The 23486-nt window shown below is 32.8% G+C and overlaps 1 protein-coding gene across 1 annotated transcript in view; it reads right to left on the reverse strand.

Moving 5' to 3' along the window:
- Positions 1 to 278: 278 nt before the first annotated feature.
- LOC139521536 (uncharacterized) overlaps positions 279 to 23486 on the reverse strand; it is a 70982-nt gene continuing 47774 nt past the window's right edge. The window contains exons 10-14 of the mRNA XM_071315011.1: positions 21486 to 21667; positions 18217 to 18284; positions 10229 to 11327; positions 5980 to 6720; positions 279 to 3477 (exon numbers count right to left, since the gene is read on the reverse strand). Coding sequence (XP_071171112.1) covers positions 3284 to 3477; positions 5980 to 6720; positions 10229 to 11327; positions 18217 to 18284; positions 21486 to 21667 — 2284 coding nt within the window. The 3' untranslated portion in view covers positions 279 to 3283. The remainder of the gene's footprint in view (positions 3478 to 5979; positions 6721 to 10228; positions 11328 to 18216; positions 18285 to 21485; positions 21668 to 23486) is intronic.

A 23486-nucleotide genomic window follows, 5' to 3' on the forward strand; every position in this document is an offset into this window, starting at 1 on the left:
CTGGTTAAAGAATGCCAAAAATTGGTTACAACATTGGGGTATAATCTTAATCATTTTAAATACAATCAACTATGTCAACAAAGAAAAAATACAAAACGGTATATAGACACACATAAAAAAATTAAATATTAAACAATATATACAAAAAAAAAAACCATAGCACAATAACAAAATGGCTGGATTATAATTAATGCGCAACTCCAAAAGGGTATTACTAAAAATGGTTTAAACAGTAAATATTGAAATATGCAATGACAAATAACACGCAATATAGTACCTAGAATCTATACTTCAAGACCGTCATTTATTTTGTTTGAAATTTATACGAAATATATATCAACAAGGTATAAGTACCTTCCAATCATGAAACTTTTTAAGGAAAGGGACAAGATTTTCTCTGAAATAACCATGGTTCTTTATCATTGATTTTGTAGGTAAAGACCCTTTTTCCCAGGCACATAAGGGAATATTGCTCGTACTGCTTAAATTTTAGCTTTCTGTGTAATGATTTCTGTTTCTGTTGTACATCTCTTCAAATTCAAATGAATACTGCCTCGGTTGATTAAAAAGTATGACATATAATAGTTTTTCGATTCTTTTTCTTATGTCTAAACGAAGATACCGTAAATTATTTTTTTTTACCTAGAAGTGATCTTGACACTATGTCGACTGAAACATTGTACATTAATCACGAAGTATTTGGATTATTGTGCTAAATGATCTATGTAGTAAGGAAAATATTATCTAAAAAAAACCGAACTGAAACTAATGAAAAAATTTCTTCTACAACATACAATTATTTACAACCTAAAGGAATCATACTCGCATTACAAAAATATTTCTTATAATTTTATTAACGATAAATATTTAGATATATACGGCACTACACTTAATATATTTAAATGTTCTTTTATCACCAAGAAAACAAGTAAATAATATTACTCACATCTTCGAACTATTAGAGAGAAGTTACAGAAAATGGGCAATGTCATAGATTTTGCATACATTTGAACTGCGTTATGTAATTACAAATAATGCAATTATCTTATTCTGAATTGTTAGAAATATTATTGAATAAATTCCTTTTAAAAATGTTAATTTGTTTTTTCAAAGCGCTTAAATTCAAGGAAATAAGGTCCGTAAGGTATATTAACTCCCTTGCAGGGTATGCTGGAATATTGCTACACAGAAGTGGAAATTTCATAATTAAGAAAGCCGATCATCTCTTTTGTCGTAAAGGATGGTTCTCAATCGGCTTCTAAGTGTAAGTTAAGATATGAAGCAGAATTAACTGGTATTGTTCAATTCAAATACGATAAAATTGATGGCATCATCCGTTCAAGAAAGTAACCAAACATTGAATGATTAAGTTAGAAGAAATCATCTGTATAGCGAAAAGTGAAGTTTGATGATAATGCTAGCTTCTTTTTATTCTCTAGAGAAGCCTGTGTCTGAATTCAAATCGGCAAAAAGAAGAGAACCGTTTGTTTTCATAGAATTGCCGATTGCTGATTGTAGGTTAATTAGTAATCAAAGGTACCAGGATTATAATTTAGTACACTAGACGCGCGTTTCGTCTACACAAGACTCATCAGTGACGCTCATATCAAAATATTTATAAAGCCAAACAAGTACAAAGTTGAAGAGCATTGAGGATCCAAAATTCCAAAAAGTTGTGCCAAATACGTCATCTTTAAAAAGATGTCATCCAAAACAAAACACGAATATTGTTTATTAACAAAAATTAAGCACCTTGGTGATGTCAATTGTAGAGATTTTTTTAATACCTTTTTTTGTTAACGTAGAAACAAGATATTGGAATCTATGTGTACCATTCTTTTTTATGAAATTAAGATGGACAAAATATCTATTTTTCGTTATTCTTAGAAAGACGAATACCAGTTTGATATAAGGAAGTCAAATATACATAATGAACCAAATGGAAAGAGACTAATATTATTATGTGATCACCTCTTTGGAACTTTATAGTATCCAGTTGATCATATAACCTCTAGAGTGAGGAGTTTTGCATGAGTCCTTAAGCCAAAATTAGACCGTTAAGGAAACATAAATAATTTGGAAAGAAGTTTTGTAGAATCAGCAATAAAACAGATGTCCATAGAAATAGCAATAAAACAGATGTCCATAGAAATAGCAATAAAACAGATGTCCATAGAAATAGCAATAAAACAGATGTCCATAGAAATACTACAATATATATACAATGCAGTGAAGTGCAATCTATTTTTTCGTCACACTATTTGAAAATCATTAAGGAAAAATATAAGAAACAGATATATGACTGCTGACTATTTTTTTATTTTTGGTGTTGAGAGAGTATGTGTTGGGTTTCCAATTGAATTGTCTTCACATAATTACCTTATTAAGCGCGTTATAATGGGATTTATAAACGAAAACGACATTGCTGTGGCTTGTTTGCAGGGACAACAACATATTAGTCATGGGGGAATTAAAGATTCTTTGCAAAGAAGAGGCGAATGGTTACAAAAGGAAATTTAAACTCATGAGTCAAAAATAAACTAACAACGTGGTTGCAACATTTGTGTCATAAAAGGTCCATATAGTATGAGAATTCATTGCCATAGTAATGCTTTCATTTTGATTTATGTGAACGAACTCATAGCCTAACCCATTCTGAAAAAAATCTTCATCTTCTCTTTAACGTTTTTATCATTATCTGCCACAACATAATCATCGACTGAATCCATTATTATTTCAGAGTTTTCAGTTTATCGATTTAGTTTCCGCGGCATTTTAGCACTTTCTTTAACATATGTAGAGAAACAATGACAAATTCAGGTCATCACCAGTTATAACGTTACATTAAAAGGGAAATTACAAAGGTGCAAAAATCAAATGGGAAGTTGTAAAGGTTCATAAATGGGGAAGTTGGAAAGGGGAAGGGTTAGACTTGAGATCTTGTATTTGGTTTTATAAACTTTTTAAAGTTTTGAATGGCAATGGTCACAAAGCTGCGATATGCAATTTTATGTTGGGCTAAATAGAGAGATATAGACAGTGAGAACATCGATAAATGGTAATACAACTGCGTACCAAACATCAATTAGTTCCACTCAAAATGACTTAATCACAGTTTTTAACAATTGTTCACGCTGTCGATGTCACTAACAGCGTGTCTATATATCTACCCTCGATATCAAGAGGGACAAAACTTTCCATTTAAATATCAATAATTCAGTAACGTGAGTAACATTTCTTCTTTCTAAAATGGTTGCATAAAATAGTGAATTCGCAAATCATGTTAAATTTGTGTCTCTATGTTTCTTTCATGCATTTCCTTGTGTAGAATTTGAAAAACTTTTTCATCACCATTGACCACAATATGTATAATCATGAATTCTTTCCTCTTTCTTAATGCTGCAAATTCTTTGATTACTATAATCATGTTAGAAATGCAACATCTCAAAAACCATTCCGCTTTGATATCATACATATCTGTAAAACAATGATAAAAATGTAAGTTGGTTGACCGTTATGGAATAACCGTTTCACAAATGATATCGGATATGTTCCTTACGTCGTAACTACAATCCCTTTCCCTTTCATGAATGTGACCTACAGAATTCGACTATTTACCGGATATGTTATCACATAAACAACACGACAGGTGCCACATGTGGAGCAGGATCTGCTTACCCTTCCGGAGCACCTGAGATCACCCCTAGTTTTTGGTGGGGTTCGTGTTGTTTATTCTTTAGTTTTCTATGTTGTGTCATGTGTACTATTGTTTGTCTGTTTGTCTTTTTCATTTTTAGTCATGGCGTTGTCAGTTTATTATAGATTTATGAGTTTGACTGTCCCTTTGGTATCTTTCGTCCCTCTTCAACATTTGTTCCAACAGCCAGCAAAGTGAAAACTTCCTCTCATTAAATCTGTATGAGGAGTTTTTCAGAATACCCAGGCACTTCTTACGCAAGTATATACTTAAAAACTGGCACAGTTCAACTAAATCACAAAAGAGCAAATATCAATAAAAATCAGACCATAACAACATACACATCTTCAAAACATTTCAAAACAGCCAGCTAAGTGAAAATTTCCTTACATTAAAACTGTAGGAGGAGTTGTAAGGAATAATTTTATACATATAATGGAACGGACGGACATCACGGGTAAAACAATTTGACCCCTAACTTTCAGTTGCGGGGGCATACAAATATTGTGGTTAAGAGTGCAAACGGTGCAATGTTAATTATATATATCATATGACTATATATTTTCTGTTTTCTCATTGGTTAAAAGCATGGCAAGCCTTTTTGATAGAACGTTTTATTCACCTTGGTGAATATAATATCTTTTGGGTTGATAAATCATTTTCTCTAATTCTGTGGCAATTTACCCTTTAAGAACCCGTTGTATATTTTTTTCATCAACGTGGGATTGCCGGTGATCTCAGGAGAGGATTTGATGAGTTTTAAGGGCCATAACCTTTATCAGCTTTCTGGATAAAGGAAAATAAGCTAACAGGTGTTAATGAAATTGACAACTTTGTGTAATGTAGAAGGCGCCAGAAGTGGATTTTCGTTTAACAAAAAATGAAGATTTTTTTTTAATCATTAGAGAAATAGATTCTTGCATAGTTACTCGTGAATTATCGGACTTGTATCGCCGACTTTGAAATTGATAATTTAACTATCTCGGTAAACCACCGCTAGCAATGTAAAAATCTATATATATCAACTTCATCAAAAGTAAATTTTTGTATAATAACATTTCAAAGGGACATACCTCCTGTAAGAGTAATTGATCTGCGAAGACTTTATAGACATTACCGATTTAAATAAACTCATCATAGATACCAGGACTAAATTTTGTATATACGTCAGACGCGCGTTTCGTCTACAAAGGACTCATCAGTGACGCTCGAATCCAAAAAAGTTAAAAAGGCCAAATATGGTACGAAGTTGAAGAGCATTGAGGACAAAAATTCCTAAAAGTTTTGCCAAATACAGCTAAGGTAATCTATGCCTGAGGTAGAAAAGCCTTAGTATTTCAAAAAGTTCTAATTTTTGTAAACAGTTAATTTATAAATATAACCATATAAATGATAATTCATGTCAGCACAAAAAGTGCTGACTACTGGGCTTGTGATACCCTCGGGGAAATAAATCTCCACCAGCAGTGGTATCGACCCAGTGGTTGTAAATAAACTCATCATAGATACCAGGACTAAATTTTGTATATACGCCAGACGCGAGTTTCGTCTACAAAAGACTCACCAGTGACGCTCGAATCCAAAAAAGTTAAAAAGGCCAAATAAAATATGAAGTTGAAGAGCATTAAAACAGTTTTTAAGTTGTTTATAACAACCCTACAAGAAATGGACTTACCATAACAGAGGGACGAAAGATACCAGAGGGACAGTCAAACTCATAAATCGAAAATAAACTGACATAAAAGTTTCAGGCACATGCAGAATGTGACAAAATAAACTTTGTTTACTTGAACCAAACCTTCCCACTTAAAACTCAAATTTTGATTAAAAAGAATTATTACTTAAACTTAAATGTTTAGTTTCTATTTCTGTCCTTTTTTCTGTGTTTCTTTTTATCTGTATATTTGCGTAAATTTATTACGCTCTCCTTATCGCCTAATTGCCTAATACGATCTACACGACATTTAAAACACACGAAAAAAATATCTGTTCATCCTTCCTAAGTACCTGGATTCAACTTTAGTTTTAAGTTGAGTTCATCTTGCTCAGTCTTTAGTTATCTATGAAGTGTTTATGGAACATAATTTGTCTTTTCACTGTGTTTTATTTTTTGCATGGTTGTTTTGGTTTTTCTTAGAGGTTTGATATTTATAGATTTTTCTTTTTATCTTGATATTATATCCCTCATTTAACTTCAAAATTAGTTTCCATGGGTTAAAAAAGTTTTAGCTTTCTGAACATGTTAATGTGTTTGTTGTGAGCTCATTCTTAATAAAGTATACCTAATCCCAAAACTGGCATTGCAAGATGCTTAACATCCATTCTTTCTGCTTGAACTAGTGAATTTCGTAAACAAGTGTTCATCGCGTTGAAGAACTTATTTTGATCTTCACTGTTCCTCCAAAGTACTTTTTCATTTAAACTTGGCATAAATACGCATAATACATGATTAAACTCGAATTTCTCATCTCCCAATATGCCGATAGCAGAGCCAACGCTTCTTTCTACTTTACTCAAACTGTTGTAACTCTTTCTGTAAGAAGCTCCACCTCTCTCGAGGCATTTCCTTGAACTTTGGCTTTTCCCACTTAGTTGAACATCTTCTGTTATGATAACTCCTGTTTCATTATATGTCCACTCACCAAATCCTTCGCTTTGGGCTATATTTCTGACATGGCTATGTGTTAATGCTTTAAGCAAGGCACTATCGCAAGCTATAACAGCCAATTTCTTATCAGGGTAAAAATACTCTAAATACTTTCCCGCTTGATTTTCCGATCTTATATGAGGCTTGAATATTTCAATAGCTTTCGATGGCAAACTCATTATTTTATCTTTCCATGTAGGGTGACTATCCGGAGACGCATACAAAAATGCTGCTTTTACGTAATCATTTGCGTCTTTAACTATGTCTACGAAATGAATCTCTTTTATCGAAGTATTCTTTCCATATTTTCGGCTAAAATCTATGACACCCTTTGGGTATGCTGTAAATTGTGCCTCAGGTGGTGCTTTACCATGTCCTTGAAATAGAAAAATAAATAAATAAGTAAATAGCCCTCACAAAATTTCTCTAAATTCATAAAAATGATAATAGAACGAATAAACAAACAATCGATATTTCTCCCTTTACAACAATTATCTAATGAGAAAACACATTAATTATTACTAAGAACAATGTTATATTCATTATAAAGTTTAAAAATAAACTCATCATAGATACCAGGATTAAATTTTGTATTTCCGCCTGACGCGTGTTTCGTCTACAAATGACTCATCAGTGACGCTCGAATCCAATAAATGTTAAGAGCCAAATAAAATACGAAGTTGAAGAGCATTGAGGACCAAAATTCCTTACAGTTTTGCAAAATACAGCTAAAGTAAACGATTCCTGCGGTAGAAAAGCCTTAGTATTTCAAAACTTCAAAAGTTTTGTAAAAAGTTAATTTACAAATATGAAAAATTTCATAGAAATGATTATTCATGTCAGCACAAAATTGCTGACTACTGGGCAAGTGATACCCTCGCGGAATTTTACTTTACTAGCAGTGGCATCGACCCAGTGGTTGTAAATGAACCAGGACTGATTTTTTTTATTTGATCCGCGGGGTGCAGCTTGATACGACCACAGAGGTCCAACCCCGAACAGTTCAGGGCAAATATGGACACTACATTCAAACCGAACTCTGAATTTGAATTGTTATTGAATATTTGACACATCATAGGTTTCTGACAAAGAATAAATGTGGTCACAGAACTGAAAAAAATGCGATTTTCATTATAATTAATATTTCCATGGGGCAAAACTTGTTAAAAATAATTGATCATCAATTATTTTCGAAAGCGTCAAACACATTAATGATAATTGAATCTATGACATTAGTTTACTAAAATTCTAACAAGAAATGTACACATGAGAGCACAAACAATACAATTTTCCATATAATTGTGTTTCCAAGGGTAAAACTGTTTTAAAATAGTTGATCCAAGACATGTCTGATTTTAACCTATTAGAAAAGTTTCATAAATATCTGGCAAGAATTAAACAAGTGAGAACGCGTATACAAGACCGAAAGGACGGACGCTCGTTATATCTTTATCTCCCACAATGCGTTTCGTGGTGGACAATAACCATTTAACGTTTTTATTTTGATCATCAGGTTACTATCGTGTATTCTCGACAACGTACATCGGGTACAACCAGTTCTGTAAAGGCGTGGAAGAAAAATATAAATAAGAAACTTTTAACAGTTTAGGGTAAATATGGACACTATATTCAAGCCGAACTCTGAATTTGAATTGTTATTGAATATTTGACACATCATAGGTTTCTGACAAAGAATAAATGTGGTCAAAGAACTGAAAAAAAATCGAAAATTGGACTACTATGGACCAATATCCAAAATCTAAATAAACGGATATGGCATATCATAAGGATTTCAAGTTTTGATGAAATAAACAAAATTCAATTCAGTATTATTTGGACTTATATGTGGGCCAATTAAATAACAGGTTCAAAAATATACTTATATCTTAGAGAAATGAAAGCATCAAAGCAAATGCAATGCGATTTTCATTATAATTAATATTTCCAAGGGGAAGAACTTGTTAAAAATAATTGATCATCAATTATTTTCGAAAGCGTTAAACACATTGTTGATAATTGAACCTATGACATTAGTAATACAATTCTAACAAGAAATGTACACATGAGAGCGCAAACAATACAATTTTCCATATCATTGTGTTTCCAAGGGTCAAAACTGTTTTAAAATAGTTGGTCTGATTTAAACCCATAAGATAAGTTTCATAAGTATCTGGCAAGATTTGAACATGTGAGAACGCTTACAAGACCCAAAGGACGGACGTTCGTTATATCTTTGTCTCCAAAATGCGTTTCGTGGGTGACAATAACCATTTAACGTTTTTATTTTGATCATCAGGTTAGAAAAGGCGACAAAGAAAAATATAAATAAGAAACTTTTTACTAATACTGACATTTTTATGTCCTCTGCCGCCATGCACTTATTCTATGCCTGTACCAAGTTCGGAATATGACAGTTGTTGTCCATTCGTTTGATGTGTTTGACATTTTGATTTTTCCATTTGATTATGGCCTTTCCCTTTTTAATTTTCCTCTGAGTTCAGTATTTTTGTGATTTTTCTTTTTCTAGTTTTTGTTCAACGAAAAATCAAAAAGATTTTTTCTAAAGATTTTAGGTGGTACCTAACATTACAGGGAGATAACAACTGTGTACAATCTTAAGCTTCTAAATGATCAAAATATGTGTTTGTCAAACTGCTATATAACCACTGTAATTTTTCTGATAAAATGGTTCGTGCAAATTTTTTGCAATTTTTATATTTTGTCAAAAGGGTCAGAGTAAATACTTTGTCAAACTTTTATGAAAATTAAACGAGCCAAATTAATTTTAGTTAAGGTTTTCGGTACAACCTTAATGGAAGACAACTTAAATTAAATGATAAGAATGAACAAATTAAACTTGATGTTTTAATGAAACAAATGACGGAGAGACGTTTTAGACAGCAAAAAGTTATCTGTCCTTAAGATATATATATATTAGACCATAGTGCACTTTAACGAGTTTAAAGAAACATGCAAACTGCAGGTGTACGCCATATTTGGAATCGTACGTGATTACTAATATCTGACAAAAACACACGTGAAGACTAAAAATATAGGTTTATTGTTTTTGTGTTAATTTTTTTTTATGATTATATAGGTATCGTCTACCGTGACTAATGATAATGATGTTAAATACATAATGACATAGATATAAATGCGAGAGTGAAGCTATACGAGTTTCTCTATTTCTTGTGTGCCAGGTCTTAATAAATTGAGAATGGCAATGGGGAATGTGTCAAAGAGACACAACCCGACCATAGAGCAGACAACAGCAGAGGGTCACCAACAGGTCTTCAATGCAGCGAGAAATTCCCGCACCCGGAGGTGTCCTTCAGCTGGCCCCTAAACAAATATATATACTAGTTCAGTGATAATGAACACCATCCTAAACTCCAAATTGTACAAAGAAACTAAAATTAAAAATAACACAAGACTAACAAAGGCCGGAGGCTCCTGACTTGGGACAGGCGCAAAATTGCGGCGGGGTTTAACATGTTTATGAGATCTCAACCCTCCCCCTATACCTCTAGCCAATGCAGAGAAGTAAACGCATAACAATACGCACATTAAAAGTCCGAGTCTGATGTCAGAAGATGTAACTTAATGCCTATACAGCTTACCTAATTAACATAATTATGCAGACGGAGAGAAACAAATCACTATAGATATATATGAATTCTGCCTCAAGTCGGATATAATAATAATCATAGGATCTATTAATCAGTTGATGAGTTGTTTGCTTTGTATCGGACTACAATAATCGGATAAAATCTCAAGATTATACTAAAATGTAGAAATCTGTTGAATCATTTCTGTAAACAATAAAAAGTCACCACAAGTTTGATATATCAATCTTTTGAAAAAAGAAGAAAACATCATCTTACCAGAACTTATCGTAGGTAATGCAACTGAAACCATGTCCGCTTTACTTGCTTTTAAAAGGCAAATCGTCACAGCTGAGGACAGGAAGTCAGTGAAATCTTTTTTCTTCATATCTTCCTTCCATCTTGGAGCATTGACATGCATAACCTTCTTGTAATGTAACATTTTTCCGGGTGATGTTATACAGACTTTATCATGATGCAGCTTTTTATGTTTCTGTACATAATCGTGACACTCTTTTATCATGGTATCTCCAGCTTCTTTAGCTATTCCTGCCGATACACCATGTGTATTTGTCATAGTACTATCAGTGGAATTGACAATACAATCGATGTCTCCGAGATGACATATATTCGCCTGATATACATATACTTTTATTCCTTCGGTTGTGACCATCATAATGGATTCATCTTTAGCGTATACATTTTCCTTTCTTACTTGAGCATAATGCACTGATTCGTTGTTGGCTGTAGGAGGCGTTTGAAAACGTTTGTCATGTTTAGAATCGTGGTTAGGCTGTTTCGTGTTTTTTGGATAGGCTCCTTTAGAATTTTCAAATGTTTTGCGTTCAGATGTCTGGTCCACATTTTTTAGATTTGGATATAATCCAACATCTGCTGGTTTTTTTTCGGTTGTATGTAACTGAGGATATATTTTGTTCTGACTTTCTGCTTTCAGCTTATTCGATTCATCTAGTCCTGTCGTGGTTGTCGCTTGGTTGTGTGTTACTTTTTCTGAATAAGTTTGGACCTTCTGCCCGTTAGTAGACGTTTGATGTACATCATCGCCTTCCGCTTTTACTGTACTCGTGTTATTGTCTTGGAATGCCGCTTTATTATACAAATTAGAGTTATCAGCTCTATACCCTTGATTTCGACCCCTCTGACCGGTCGCATCTTCTTGTTCATCTTGTATCATTCTCAAAAGTATATCTCGTGCAGTACTTATTTCTATAAGATCCCCTGTTAAGATGATTTCATCTCCAGTTTCCTCCTGAACAATGCCAACCCCAGATTGTCTTACGAGTTTTTGGCGAATCGTTTCGTTTTGGAGATATGCATTTGTCGATTTATGCAGCTTTGCTCTGATATTACAAACAGCCTGAAACAACCAAAAATCGATTGCATGCACTATAAACATATAACAAAGGAGAATGACTCACAGAAAATAAAAATACTCAATGATATTTCATGTCAACACAAAGTGCTAAATACTGGAGTTTATTTATGTAAATCGGTTATCGAATCTTAATTTGATTTTTAACACAAATAAAAAATAGAGCGTCAATTTTGCATATTTTCATCTGTCTAAGGCACAATGGCAATCGTTCTTTCTCATCTTTTATTAATATCTTTAGAGAAATGAAGGCTTTAGAGCAAATGCAATGTGATTATCATTAGAATTTATAAATCCAAGGAGCATAACTCGTTATATGAATGAATGAATGAATAAATAGTTTATTAGAGTGCAACTTGAATATATACAATACAATGTATATTGAGTATTGACATAATGATTCAGCCAGCCAAATAGGCTGATGATGCACTATCATGTTTTAACTTTAAATATTACAGATATAAGAAAATGAGGTCAAAATTATAACATTAAACTAGAGGCTCTAAAGAGCCTGTGTCGCTCACCTTAGTCTGTGTGAATATTAAACAAAGGACGCAGATGGATTCATGACAAAATTGTGTTTTGGTGATGGTGATGTGTTTGTAAATCTGACTTTACTGAACATTATTGCTGCTTACAACTATCTCTATCTATAATGAACTTGGCCCAGTAGTTTCAGAGGAGAAGATTTTTGTAAAAGATAACTAAGATTTACGAAAAATGGTTCAAAATTTGTAAATCTTACTTTGCTGAACATTATTTCTGTTTACAGTTTATCTCTATCTATAATAATATTCAAGATAATAACCAACTAGAGGCTCTAAAGAGCCTGTGTCGCTCACCTTGGTCTATGTGCATATCAAACAAAGGACACAAATGGATTCATGACAAAATTGTATTTTGGTGATGGTGATGTGTTTGAAGTTCTTACTTTACTGAACGATTTTGCTTCTTACAATTATATCTATAATGAACTTTGCCCATTAGTAACAGAGAACTATATTTGGTAAAAATTTACATAAATTTACCAAATTAATGAAAATTGTTAAAAATTGACTATAAAAGGCAATAACTCCTTAAGGGGTCAATTGACCATTTAGGTCATGTTGACTTATTTGTAGATCTTACTTTGCTGAACATTATTGCTGTTTAAAGTTTATCGCTATCTATAATAGTATTCAAGATAACCAAAAACGGCAAAATTTCTTTAAAAATTACCAATTGGAGGGCAGCAACCCAACAACCGATTGACCGATTCATCTGAAAATTTCAGGGCAGATAGATCTTGACCTGATAAACATTTTCAACCCATGTCAGATTCCTCAAAATGCTTTGGTTTTTGAGTTATAAGCCAAAAACTGCATTTTACCCCTATGTTCTATTTTTAGCCGTGGCGGCCATCTTTGTTGGTTGAACAGGTCACGCCACACATTATTTTTAACTAGATACCCCAAAGATGATTGTGGCCAAGTTTGGATTAATCTTGCCCAGTAGTTTCAGAGGAGAAGATTTTTGTAAAAGATTACTTTAATTTACGAAAAATGGTTAAAAATTGACTATAAAGGGCAATAACTCCTAAACGGGTCAACTGACCATTTTGGTCATGTTGACTTATTTGTAAATCTAACTTTGCTGAACATTATTGCTGTTTACAGTTTATCTCTATCTATAATAATATTCAAGATAATAACCAAAAACAGCAAAATTTCCTCAAAATTACCAATTCAGGGGCAGCAACCCAACAACCGATTGACCGATTCATCTGAAAATTTCAGGGCAGATAGATCTTGACCTGATAAACATTTTTACCCCTTGTCAGATTTGCTCTAAATGCTTTGGTTTTTGAGTTATAAGCCAAAAACTGCATTTTACCCCTATGTTCTATTTTTAGCCGTGGCGGCCATCTTGGTTAGTTGACCGGGTCACGCCACACATTTTTTAAACTAGATACCCAAATGATGATTGTGGCCAAGTTTGGTTTGATTTGGCCCAGTAGTTTCAGAGGAGAAGATTTTTGTAAAAGCTAACGCCGGACGACGGACGCCGGACGCAAAGTGATGGGCCAGGTGAGCTAAAAATGTAGACATGCGTATACTACTATATTTACTATATAACTCGTTATATTTGATATTTGAAGAAAAAAAAGTTTCAAAGACATTAATGTTATAAACCTATGTTATAATTTAATTAAGTTCTAGCAAAACACATTAGATAACATTGCTATTTCCAATAAGATAAATGTCTTCAAAGGATAAGACTTTTCTAAAACTAATTAATCGGTATCGATATTTTGAACTCTCCAAGAACATTGATGGCATAAACCTATAATATAAATTAAAAAAAAAACCGGGCAAGTATTCTACATATTGAGCACTCATACGTGAATTCTTCATAAAATAAATATTTCAAAGGGACAAAACTCTCTTAAAAACAATTGATCGACACTGATTTTCGAACTTGTTAGACATTGCTGATATAAACCTATGATATAAGTTTCATAACAAGAGTGCAGACGCTGAAATGTCTCGCCTTCTTTACTAATCATTGGTAGTCGTAAATATAAAGCTTTATTACAAATGTCACATAAACTTAACCAAGAAATCTAAACATTGACCAATGAACCATGAAAATGAGGTGAAGGTCACATGAACCATGCCAGACAGGCATGTACAGCTAACAATTCTTCCTTATAACAAATATAGTTGACCTATTGCTTATAGTTTCAGAAAAAAACCAGAGCAAAACACAAAAACGTAACACTGAGCAATGAACCGTGAAAATGAGGTCAATGTCAAATAAAACCTGCGTGACTGACATATAGATCATAAAATATTTCCATACACCAAATATAGTTGACCTATTGCAATTAGTATTAGAAACTAGAGGCACCAAGGAGCCTGTGTCGCTCACCTGATTTATTTTGTTGTAAACTGCATTTTACCCCTATGTTCTATTTTTAGCCAAGTCGTCCATGTTGGTTGACAGGCGGGGTCATCCGACAAATTTTTTTCCAACTAAATCATTGTGGCCAAGTTTGGTTAAATTTGTCTCAGTAGTTTCAGAGGAAAAGATTAACAAATATTTACGAAATATTGTAAAAAATTTACTTTAAAGGTTAATAACTCCTTAAAGGGGCAGCTGACAATTTTTGTCCTGTTGACTTATTTGTAGATCTTACTTTGCTAAACATTATTGCTGTATACCGTTTATCTTTTCTATAATAATATTCGAGATGATAACCAAAAACTGCAAATTTCTTTAATATTACTTATTCAGGGGCAGCAACCCAACAACCGATTGACCGATTCATCTGCAAATTTCAGGGCAGATAGATCTTGACCTGATAAACATTTTTACCCCTAGTCAGATTTGCTCTAAATGCTTTGGTTTTTGAGTTATAAGCCAAAAACTGCATTTTACCCCTATGTTCTATTTTTAGCCGTTACGGCCATCTTGGTTAGTTGACCGGGTCACGCCACACATTTTTTAAACTAGATACCCAAATGATGATTGTGGCCAAGTTTGGTTTGATTTGGCCCAGTAGTTTCAGAGGAGAAGATTTTTGTAAAAGCTAACGCCGGACGACGGACGCCGGACGCAAAGTGATGGGCCAGGTGAGCTAAAAATGTAGACATGCGTATACTACTATATTTACTATATAACTCGTTATATTTGATATTTGAAGAAAAAAAAGTTTCAAAGACATTAATGTTATAAACCTATGTTATAATTTAATTAAGTTCTAGCAAAACACATTAGATAACATTGCTATTTCCAATAAGATAAATGTCTTCAAAGGATAAGACTTTTCTAAAACTAATTAATCGGTATCGATATTTTGAACTCTCCAAGAACATTGATGGCATAAACCTATAATATAAATTAAAAAAAAACCGGGCAAGTATTCTACATATTGAGCACTCATACGTGAATTCTTCATAAAATAAATATTTCAAAGGGACAAAACTCTCTTAAAAACAATTGATCGACACTGATTTTCGAACTTGTTAGACATTGCTGATATAAACCTATGATATAAGTTTCATAACAAGAGTGCAGACGCTGAAATGTCTCGCCTTCTTTACTAATCATTGGTAGTCGTAAATATAAAGCTTTATTACAAATGTCACATAAACTTAACCAAGAAATCTAAACATTGACCAATGAACCATGAAAATGAGGTGAAGGTCAGATGAACCATGCCAGACAGGCATGTACAGCTAACAATTCTTCCTTATAACAAATATAGTTGACCTATTGCTTATAGTTTCAGAAAAAAACCAGAGCAAAACACAAAAACGTAACACTGAGCAATGAACCGTGAAAATGAGGTCAATGTCAAATAAAACCTGCGTGACTGACATATAGATCATAAAATATTTCCATACACCAAATATAGTTGACCTATTGCAATTAGTATTAGAAACTAGAGGCACCAAGGAGCCTGTGTCGCTCACCTGATTTATTTTGTTGTAAACTGCATTTTACCCCTATGTTCTATTTTTAGCCAAGTCGTCCATGTTGGTTGACAGGCGGGGTCATCCGACAAATTTTTTTCCAACTAAATCATTGTGGCCAAGTTTGGTTAAATTTGTCTCAGTAGTTTCAGAGGAAAAGATTAACAAATATTTACGAAATATTGTAAAAAATTTACTTTAAAGGTTAATAACTCCTTAAAGGGGCAGCTGACAATTTTTGTCCTGTTGACTTATTTGTAGATCTTACTTTGCTAAACATTATTGCTGTATACCGTTTATCTTTTCTATAATAATATTCGAGATGATAACCAAAAACTGCAAATTTCTTTAATATTACTTATTCAGGGGCAGCAACCCAATAAGGGGTTGTCTGTTTTGTCTGAAAATTTCAGGGCAGATAAATCTCAACCTGATAAACATTTAATTTTATGTCAGATTTGCTCTAAATGCTTAAGTTTCAGAGATATAAGCCAAAAGCTGCATTTTACCCCTATGTTCTATTTGAATCCATGTCGGCCATGTTGGTTGGCAGGCGGGCTCATCGGACACATTTTTTAAATTTGATACCCTAATGATCATTATGGCCAAATTTGGTTAAATTTGTCTAAGAAGTTTCAGGAAAAGATTTTTGTAAAAGATTACAAAAATTTATGAAAAACTGGTAAAAATTTATGTCAGAGGAGAAGATTCTTGTAAAAGTTAACAGACGACAACGAACGACGGACGACGGACGCCAAGTGATGAGAAAAGCTTATTTGGCCTTTTAGGTCATGTGAGCTAAAAAAGGCAAAAAGGCAAAAACTCAAAAACTAAACTTTGACCACTGAACCATGAAAATGAGGTCAAGGTCAGATGACACCTGCCAGCTAGACATTTACACCTTTAAATCATTCCATATACCAAATATAGTAGACCTTTTGCATACAGTATAAGAAAAACAGACCAAAACACAAAAACTTAACTATAACCACTGAACCATGAAACTGAGGTCAAGGTCAAATGACACCTGCCAGTTGATCACCAAAACTTAACCTTGTTCACTTATCCATGAAATGAGGTCGAGGTCAAGTGAAAACTGTCTGACGAGCATATGGACATTGCAAGGTACGCACATACCAAATATAGTTATCCTATTACTTATAATAAGAGAGAATTTAACATTACAAAAAAATCTAACTTTTTCTTCAAGTAGTCCCCTAACCATGAAAATGAGGTCAAGGACATTGGACAAGTGACTGACGAAAACTTCGTAACATGAGGCATCCATATACAAAGTATGAAACATCCAGGAGTCGGTTTCAAAAAAACTTACGACTAAGATTTGTCTTAAATCATGAACAAATCAGTATATACTTACGATCAATCTTAGTCTTAAGTTTTTTTTGTGAAATCCACTCCAGGTCTTTCACGTTCTTAAATATAAAGCCGGATCACTACCCCTATGTCGGGCTTTCTGCAACAATAGTTGCAGGCCCGACAAAAATCTGACAAAAATTGAACACGCTAAGGTTGCATTTTCATTATAATCTATGTTTCCAAGGCATAATTCTTTAAAAAAATATCAAATGATTGACACTGATTTTCGAAATCGTCAAACAAATTGCTGATATAAAGCTATGATATAAGTTTTCTTAAAATCTGGCAAGAATTGTACACTACAGAACGCTTACAGGACCGTGCGGACGGACGAATGAAAGCCCGTTGTTTGTACGGGGGACAACGAAGTCAAATAGGGTAAAACATTGAAGGTATTTTACCTTTGTAGTTTAATTGTTACACTCAAGTTTAAGGGAATGGTTAGGCGCCTTCCAACATTTTAACCGCGACGCATTCTGTATGATTATAGTTATCAAAGGTACCAGGATTATAGCCTGTCCAAAGTCAGAACCCTCTAATTCAGTGGTCGATGTTTTTTTTTTTGTTTTTTCGTTTTATATAAATCATTCTGGTAGCTTTCCCGCTTGAATAGTTTGACATTTGTTTTATCTGGGTTTTATAGCTTGTTATATGGCAAAAGGTTTGCTCATTGAGAAAGACCATACGGTGATCTATTGTTGATAACATCTACGTCATTTTGTCTCTGGTGATTTTTTTTATACTGTAATTAATTTAGTATATAAATGTTAAGCGGATTTAAAATTTAGACATAAATTCATCGGTTGTATAAAAAAGTATAATTGTTTAAAGGTATTTAATTTATACCTAAAAGCTGCGGTTAATACAATATTTTTTTTTAACAATTATGTTCTGTTGATGAATTTGCTACATCCATTTGGAACACACCTGCCAAAATAATGTGTTTTTGGTAAACAATAACATTTAACTAGATTTTTAGTGAATTGAAAGCTTGCTATGGATTTAAACCATTAATTCATACAATAAGTGTTTTAACTTACGTCTGGACTATTTTTTTCAATTTCGTAATTTCCTTTATTCTTAAGATCTCTGATAAGCATATCTGCAACTAAAATAATGATTTAAAACTACTATTTTGTTTTCAGTCTAATGAAAACAAACATTCTGCCAACCAGTAAAATTACAATTAGTTTATTCTTTCGCCTTTACTGACAACATATGGACATTTTAAAAAGTAATGTTAATGCCCGAAAACATATGTGAACCGATGGTTTGTAAATTTATGTACGGAAGCATCAGGATATCCATATATGTGTTTGGTATTCCTGCTGCTTAATCTTTTTGCTATGTAGTGTTGATGTTGACTGGTTGACAAGTATCTAAATCACAATAATACAAACAAATATTTAACAAAGAAGCACAAAAAAGGCATATTTTTTCTGCAATTGTGTTTCTTTTTCTATATTGAGTTTGTTACATTTTATTGATCCTCACACATTTTCCTACCTCTACATGAATCAATTATTTATATATTACACTACCAGAAGTAGATGCTACATGAGTTAGACAACTATACAAAGTAAAGATAGAATGTAATTTTAAGTTGAATTCAATTGTGTGCTTTTGACCTTTAAAAATGTAAACTCAGATACAACATGAGTTTCGTTAAAAATCTTTAGTTAATGAAACTGTTATATTAATGTGTTTCCCCGTTCCAATTATAATAACAAATTATAATAAGTTAGTAGCATTTTCAAATGGAAGTAAAATACTTCTAAGGTCTAAAATAAAATTGAATAACAAAATATGTTCATAAAAAGAACATATGTCAATGTATCAATAAGCTTTCACACAACGTTATAACAGTAATAGGTCATAAGTGTTTGATCTGGCACTTCCCCTATATTTTCAGCCTGTAGCAAAATAAAGATCAATATGAGGATGATCTCATCAAATGAATTGATCATAAATTACTATTTTTTGAGAAGTGAAATAAGTTGTGTTATAAAGTATCTAAAAAGATGCCAGAATTTTATTTTTCATAGGAAAGAGACATTTGAGAAGGTGACTAATTTATAGACATAAAACTAGAAGGCAATACATGTGGAATGTATCCATGGGACACAGATGATGTTCCCTACTTGCATATAAAGTTGTAAGCAAAAAACAGTATCAGTGACGCTAGGCAAATGTGTACTTGGTCAGAATTTGGATGTTATAAGCATTGCGTATAAGATTCATAACAATAAGTTGAAGGAAACTAAGGTTAAAGATCGGACACAAACAAAATCGCACTTATTCCATTTGTAAAGGGACATAACTCTAAAAAGGTACAAGTGACGCCATCAAAATTGAAACTTGTTCTGTGTTTTGTGTTAATATGTATTGTGTATTAGTTTTAAAACATTTGATCGAGAAAAACTAAACTTAGTAAACGGACACAATTTTTGGGATATACGGACGTATGGACTGACAAGGGTCAAACCTAATACCCCTCTGCTATGGCTGTTGCATAAAAAAAATGTATTTCAAGAAGAAATTTCTGGATTTTTTTCTCATTTGGTCCAAGACTGAAATTACAACGAATTATTTATATAAAGGAGTTTATAGCGCACTAGACCACTCAGCATTTTCCAGTATATAAAAATATAACATCAATAGCCGTAGTGTTACCTTTCACGTTAGGTGAATTTAGAGATAGACATATACCGTGTGAGATAATGATTATACCATGATCAAGACCATACTTTAATAACATAAACGTTATAAAAGATCAACACTTATCATAACCTATCTATTACAATGAATGAAATACATACTTTTAATATGTTACATGTAGATCAACACCTAGTTTATCCTCCGGGGCATTGTAGGGAGTTTATCCGGATTTTGTAGCAGTTTAAGTTGCTTAATACTTTTCTGTGTAGAATTTTATTATCGTTGTTAGTCATTTCGTTTTTTAGGCCTTATGATGTTAACTTGGTTTTCATTCCCCCTTGTCTTCATTGCTTTTGAATTACGATTAAAAACAAGATAATATTCAAAAGGCATTTTATTATGAAATACAACCTTGTTAATTGAAAGGTGAATTTATCCCATTTATGCAAAAAATTATTGAGCAACATTCTGTAGTTTGAGTATTAGTTTTATATTGCATAGACTGCATGGTATTAACATGTAATTATTCTAATGTTTTGTCCTTCTGTTTTTATAGATTCTTTGTCTCATTGGCATTCTTACCCCGTCTCCTGATTAGTATGCTGTGACATGATTTATTAGTGTGCATACTAAATTTCTCTGATTGAGAAAAATTTGTTATTTTAAATATTTGATTTAATGTTTTTCCAGTGCACTGTTGTATATACAAAATAATAAGTAATTAAACATTCATATAAGAGGGGAATAAAAAAGTCGAAACATACAAAAGCGATATTCAAAGTCATAAGAAACAAACTGCCAATGCCTTGGCAAGCAATGAAAAACAAGAAAAAGACAAACAGTTTACATTACACTTCAAAGAAAACTAAAAGCTGGCTCAGCAAAAAGAAAAAACAGAGCCGCATGTAAACACAAAAAACCGGTCAAGTTAAAGTACTTTCGTATAACTTCAAAAGTTGAAGTAAATATGATTTGATTTTACAGTAATGCATATTTTTAAACGATATTGAAAATACTAAGGATGATTAACCCATTCAATACACAGTTGTTAGTGTTGCTGCTCACAAGGAAGCTATTAAACCAATAGTTCCAAATGGTGAAGTTGAAATCTTCCCTTCGTAAATTTAACGGACGCCATCACGAGTTGGTTGACCGTTATGGAATAACCGTTGCACAAATGATATCGGATATGTTCCTTACGTCGTAACTACAATCCCTTTCCCTTTCATGAATGTGACCGAAATAGACTATTTACCGGATTTGTTATCACATAAGCAACACGACGGGTGCCACATGTGGAGCAGTATCTGCTTCCGGAGCACCCGAGATCGCCCCTAGTTTTCGATGGGGTTCGTGTTGCTTATTCTTTAGTTTTCTACGTTGTGTCATGTGTACTATTGTTTGTCAGTTTGTCTTTTTCATATTTAGCCATGGCGTTGTCAGTTTATTTTCGATTTATGAGTTTGACTGTCCCTTTGGTATCTTTCGTCCCCCTTTGTTAAATATCGTTTCAGATTAAATGGATAGTTCTAGTACATAATCAATTTACTAGTTTTATAAAAGAAATCATCAAGGAGTCCAAAAGAAAATATTGAAGTAATAAATTCATGATTATTGTTCACTTAAGAACAGCATAGTAAATATTACAAACCTTCTTCACTTTCAAGTCTCACTCTTGCTTGCAGACTGTTATGCTCACTCCAAATTATATTATCTTCCTTTATTTTATATCGGCCTAATGTACGCAAAATAAATTCGTATGGGTTTTCTTCTTCTTCATTTAGAATTTTAAATACAATTTTGCACATTTCATTTTGAGGCTTTTCAGCATACCTGCAATCATAAACATTTATTAAATTACTTGTTCCAATTCTAATTGGTCTTACATCAAGGCAACAATAGTTTATTGATGCTAACGTTTTGTAAATTAATTTCAGAAGAAAACAACTGAAGGTTACAAACAAAACCTACGGGAATCGCATGCATCAAAAACATTAGCGTGAGTAGTTTGTCGACAGGGTTGGTTTTTTTACGATGCATGTATCACCCGCCATGATATTCCAGTAAACGTCTCTTTTGGGAAAAGGACACAATCAGTAAAGGTAAAAATAAGACGATTATTCTGTATCAAATAGTCCAAGACAGAGAAAAAACACGTAGCTAGTTTAGACAAAGACATATAATATCTGCACAAAAGTTGAACATACAATGTATGATATGACCTCTTTTTCGGATCTTGCAATTGCGTATACTTTATATGTACCTCATTTCTCGGTGAGGTAATAAAATCAACTCAATTCACTACAGTGATTGTATCTACACCAAATACCTAAAACCCTTGAGTTAATAAACACAAAATGTTCATCATCACCTTTGAAATGTATTTCATGTTAAGCTTTCAGTCATTGTAGGCATTAATTTCTAAGATAGTATAAAGCTTATCTCTTTACTTTTATATTATATATATATATAGCTTGCAAAAGTAAAACCAAATCATAAAAGTGTGGAAATCATGTGCCAATCAATGGCAATAACGGCAATTGGGAGTCGACTGAAGATTTCAAGCAATTTACTTTAATAAAGATCTTATTATGATTACATTTGTTGCGTGTTTTAATATTTCTCATTATCTTTCATAGTTTTCGACAAATATATAAAAAATATAAAATAAATGGAGAATGTGTTCGTTGGACACAGATGATGCCTCCGCTTGCATATCTTATGAATTGATAGAGGGAATTAACTTAAAAAACTGTAAAAGTGATGCCATCCGAAAATTTATCTGTTTTATGTGGTAACAAGCATTTGTATAAGTTTCAAAACATTTAGTTGAGGTTAACTTAATTTAGAGAACAAAAACGCAAAATTCCAAAGCAAGTTTTCTATTTGTTAACCAGCATAACTCTAGAACGATAAAAGTGACGCCTCCAAAATTCAAACATGATCTGTATTTTGTGGTAAAAAGCATTGTGTTTAAGTTTTAACATGGCGTTGTCAGTTTATTTGCGATAAATGAGTTTGACTGTCCCTCTGGTATCTTTCGTCCCACTTTTATAATAATCGGTTCTGTCAAACTATAATAAAAAAAACCGGAAACGAACAAATCCGCAATTGTTATGATTATAATGGGACATAACTCTAGAACAGTAAAAGTGACGCCACCTAATTTCAAAATTGATCTGCACTATGTGGTAAAATGCATTGTGAATATGTTTCATAACATTTAGTTGAGACATACTTAAGTTAGAGAACGGAACCCAACGTTGGGACGCATGAACGTACGTACAGACGAACAAGGATAAAACTTAATACCCCTTCCCTACGGCGTAGCTAAACATACTTATAATTTGGTATGATACACGTGCATTTTGTTAACAAACGACTCATCAATGGCCCTCGAATCAAAATAGTTGGAATCAACAACGAACTTAAAAAAATATAAACTGAAAATTTCTTAAACTTGTATCAAACGATGCTTTGGATAAGAAAAGTCTTGATGTTTCTAGTATCATTTCACAAACAGAAGATGAACATATAACAGATATTTCGTGTAAACACAAAAAGTGCTGACTATTAGGCTGGTGGCTCTCTGGAACAAAACGTCCTACCGCAGTTGAATTGACCCAGTGATTGTAAAAATTCATCTGACTCC

The sequence above is a fragment of the Mytilus edulis genome, chromosome 4 (assembly GCF_963676685.1).
Source record: "Mytilus edulis chromosome 4, xbMytEdul2.2, whole genome shotgun sequence".
NCBI classification, from domain to species: Eukaryota; Metazoa; Mollusca; class Bivalvia; order Mytilida; family Mytilidae; genus Mytilus; species Mytilus edulis.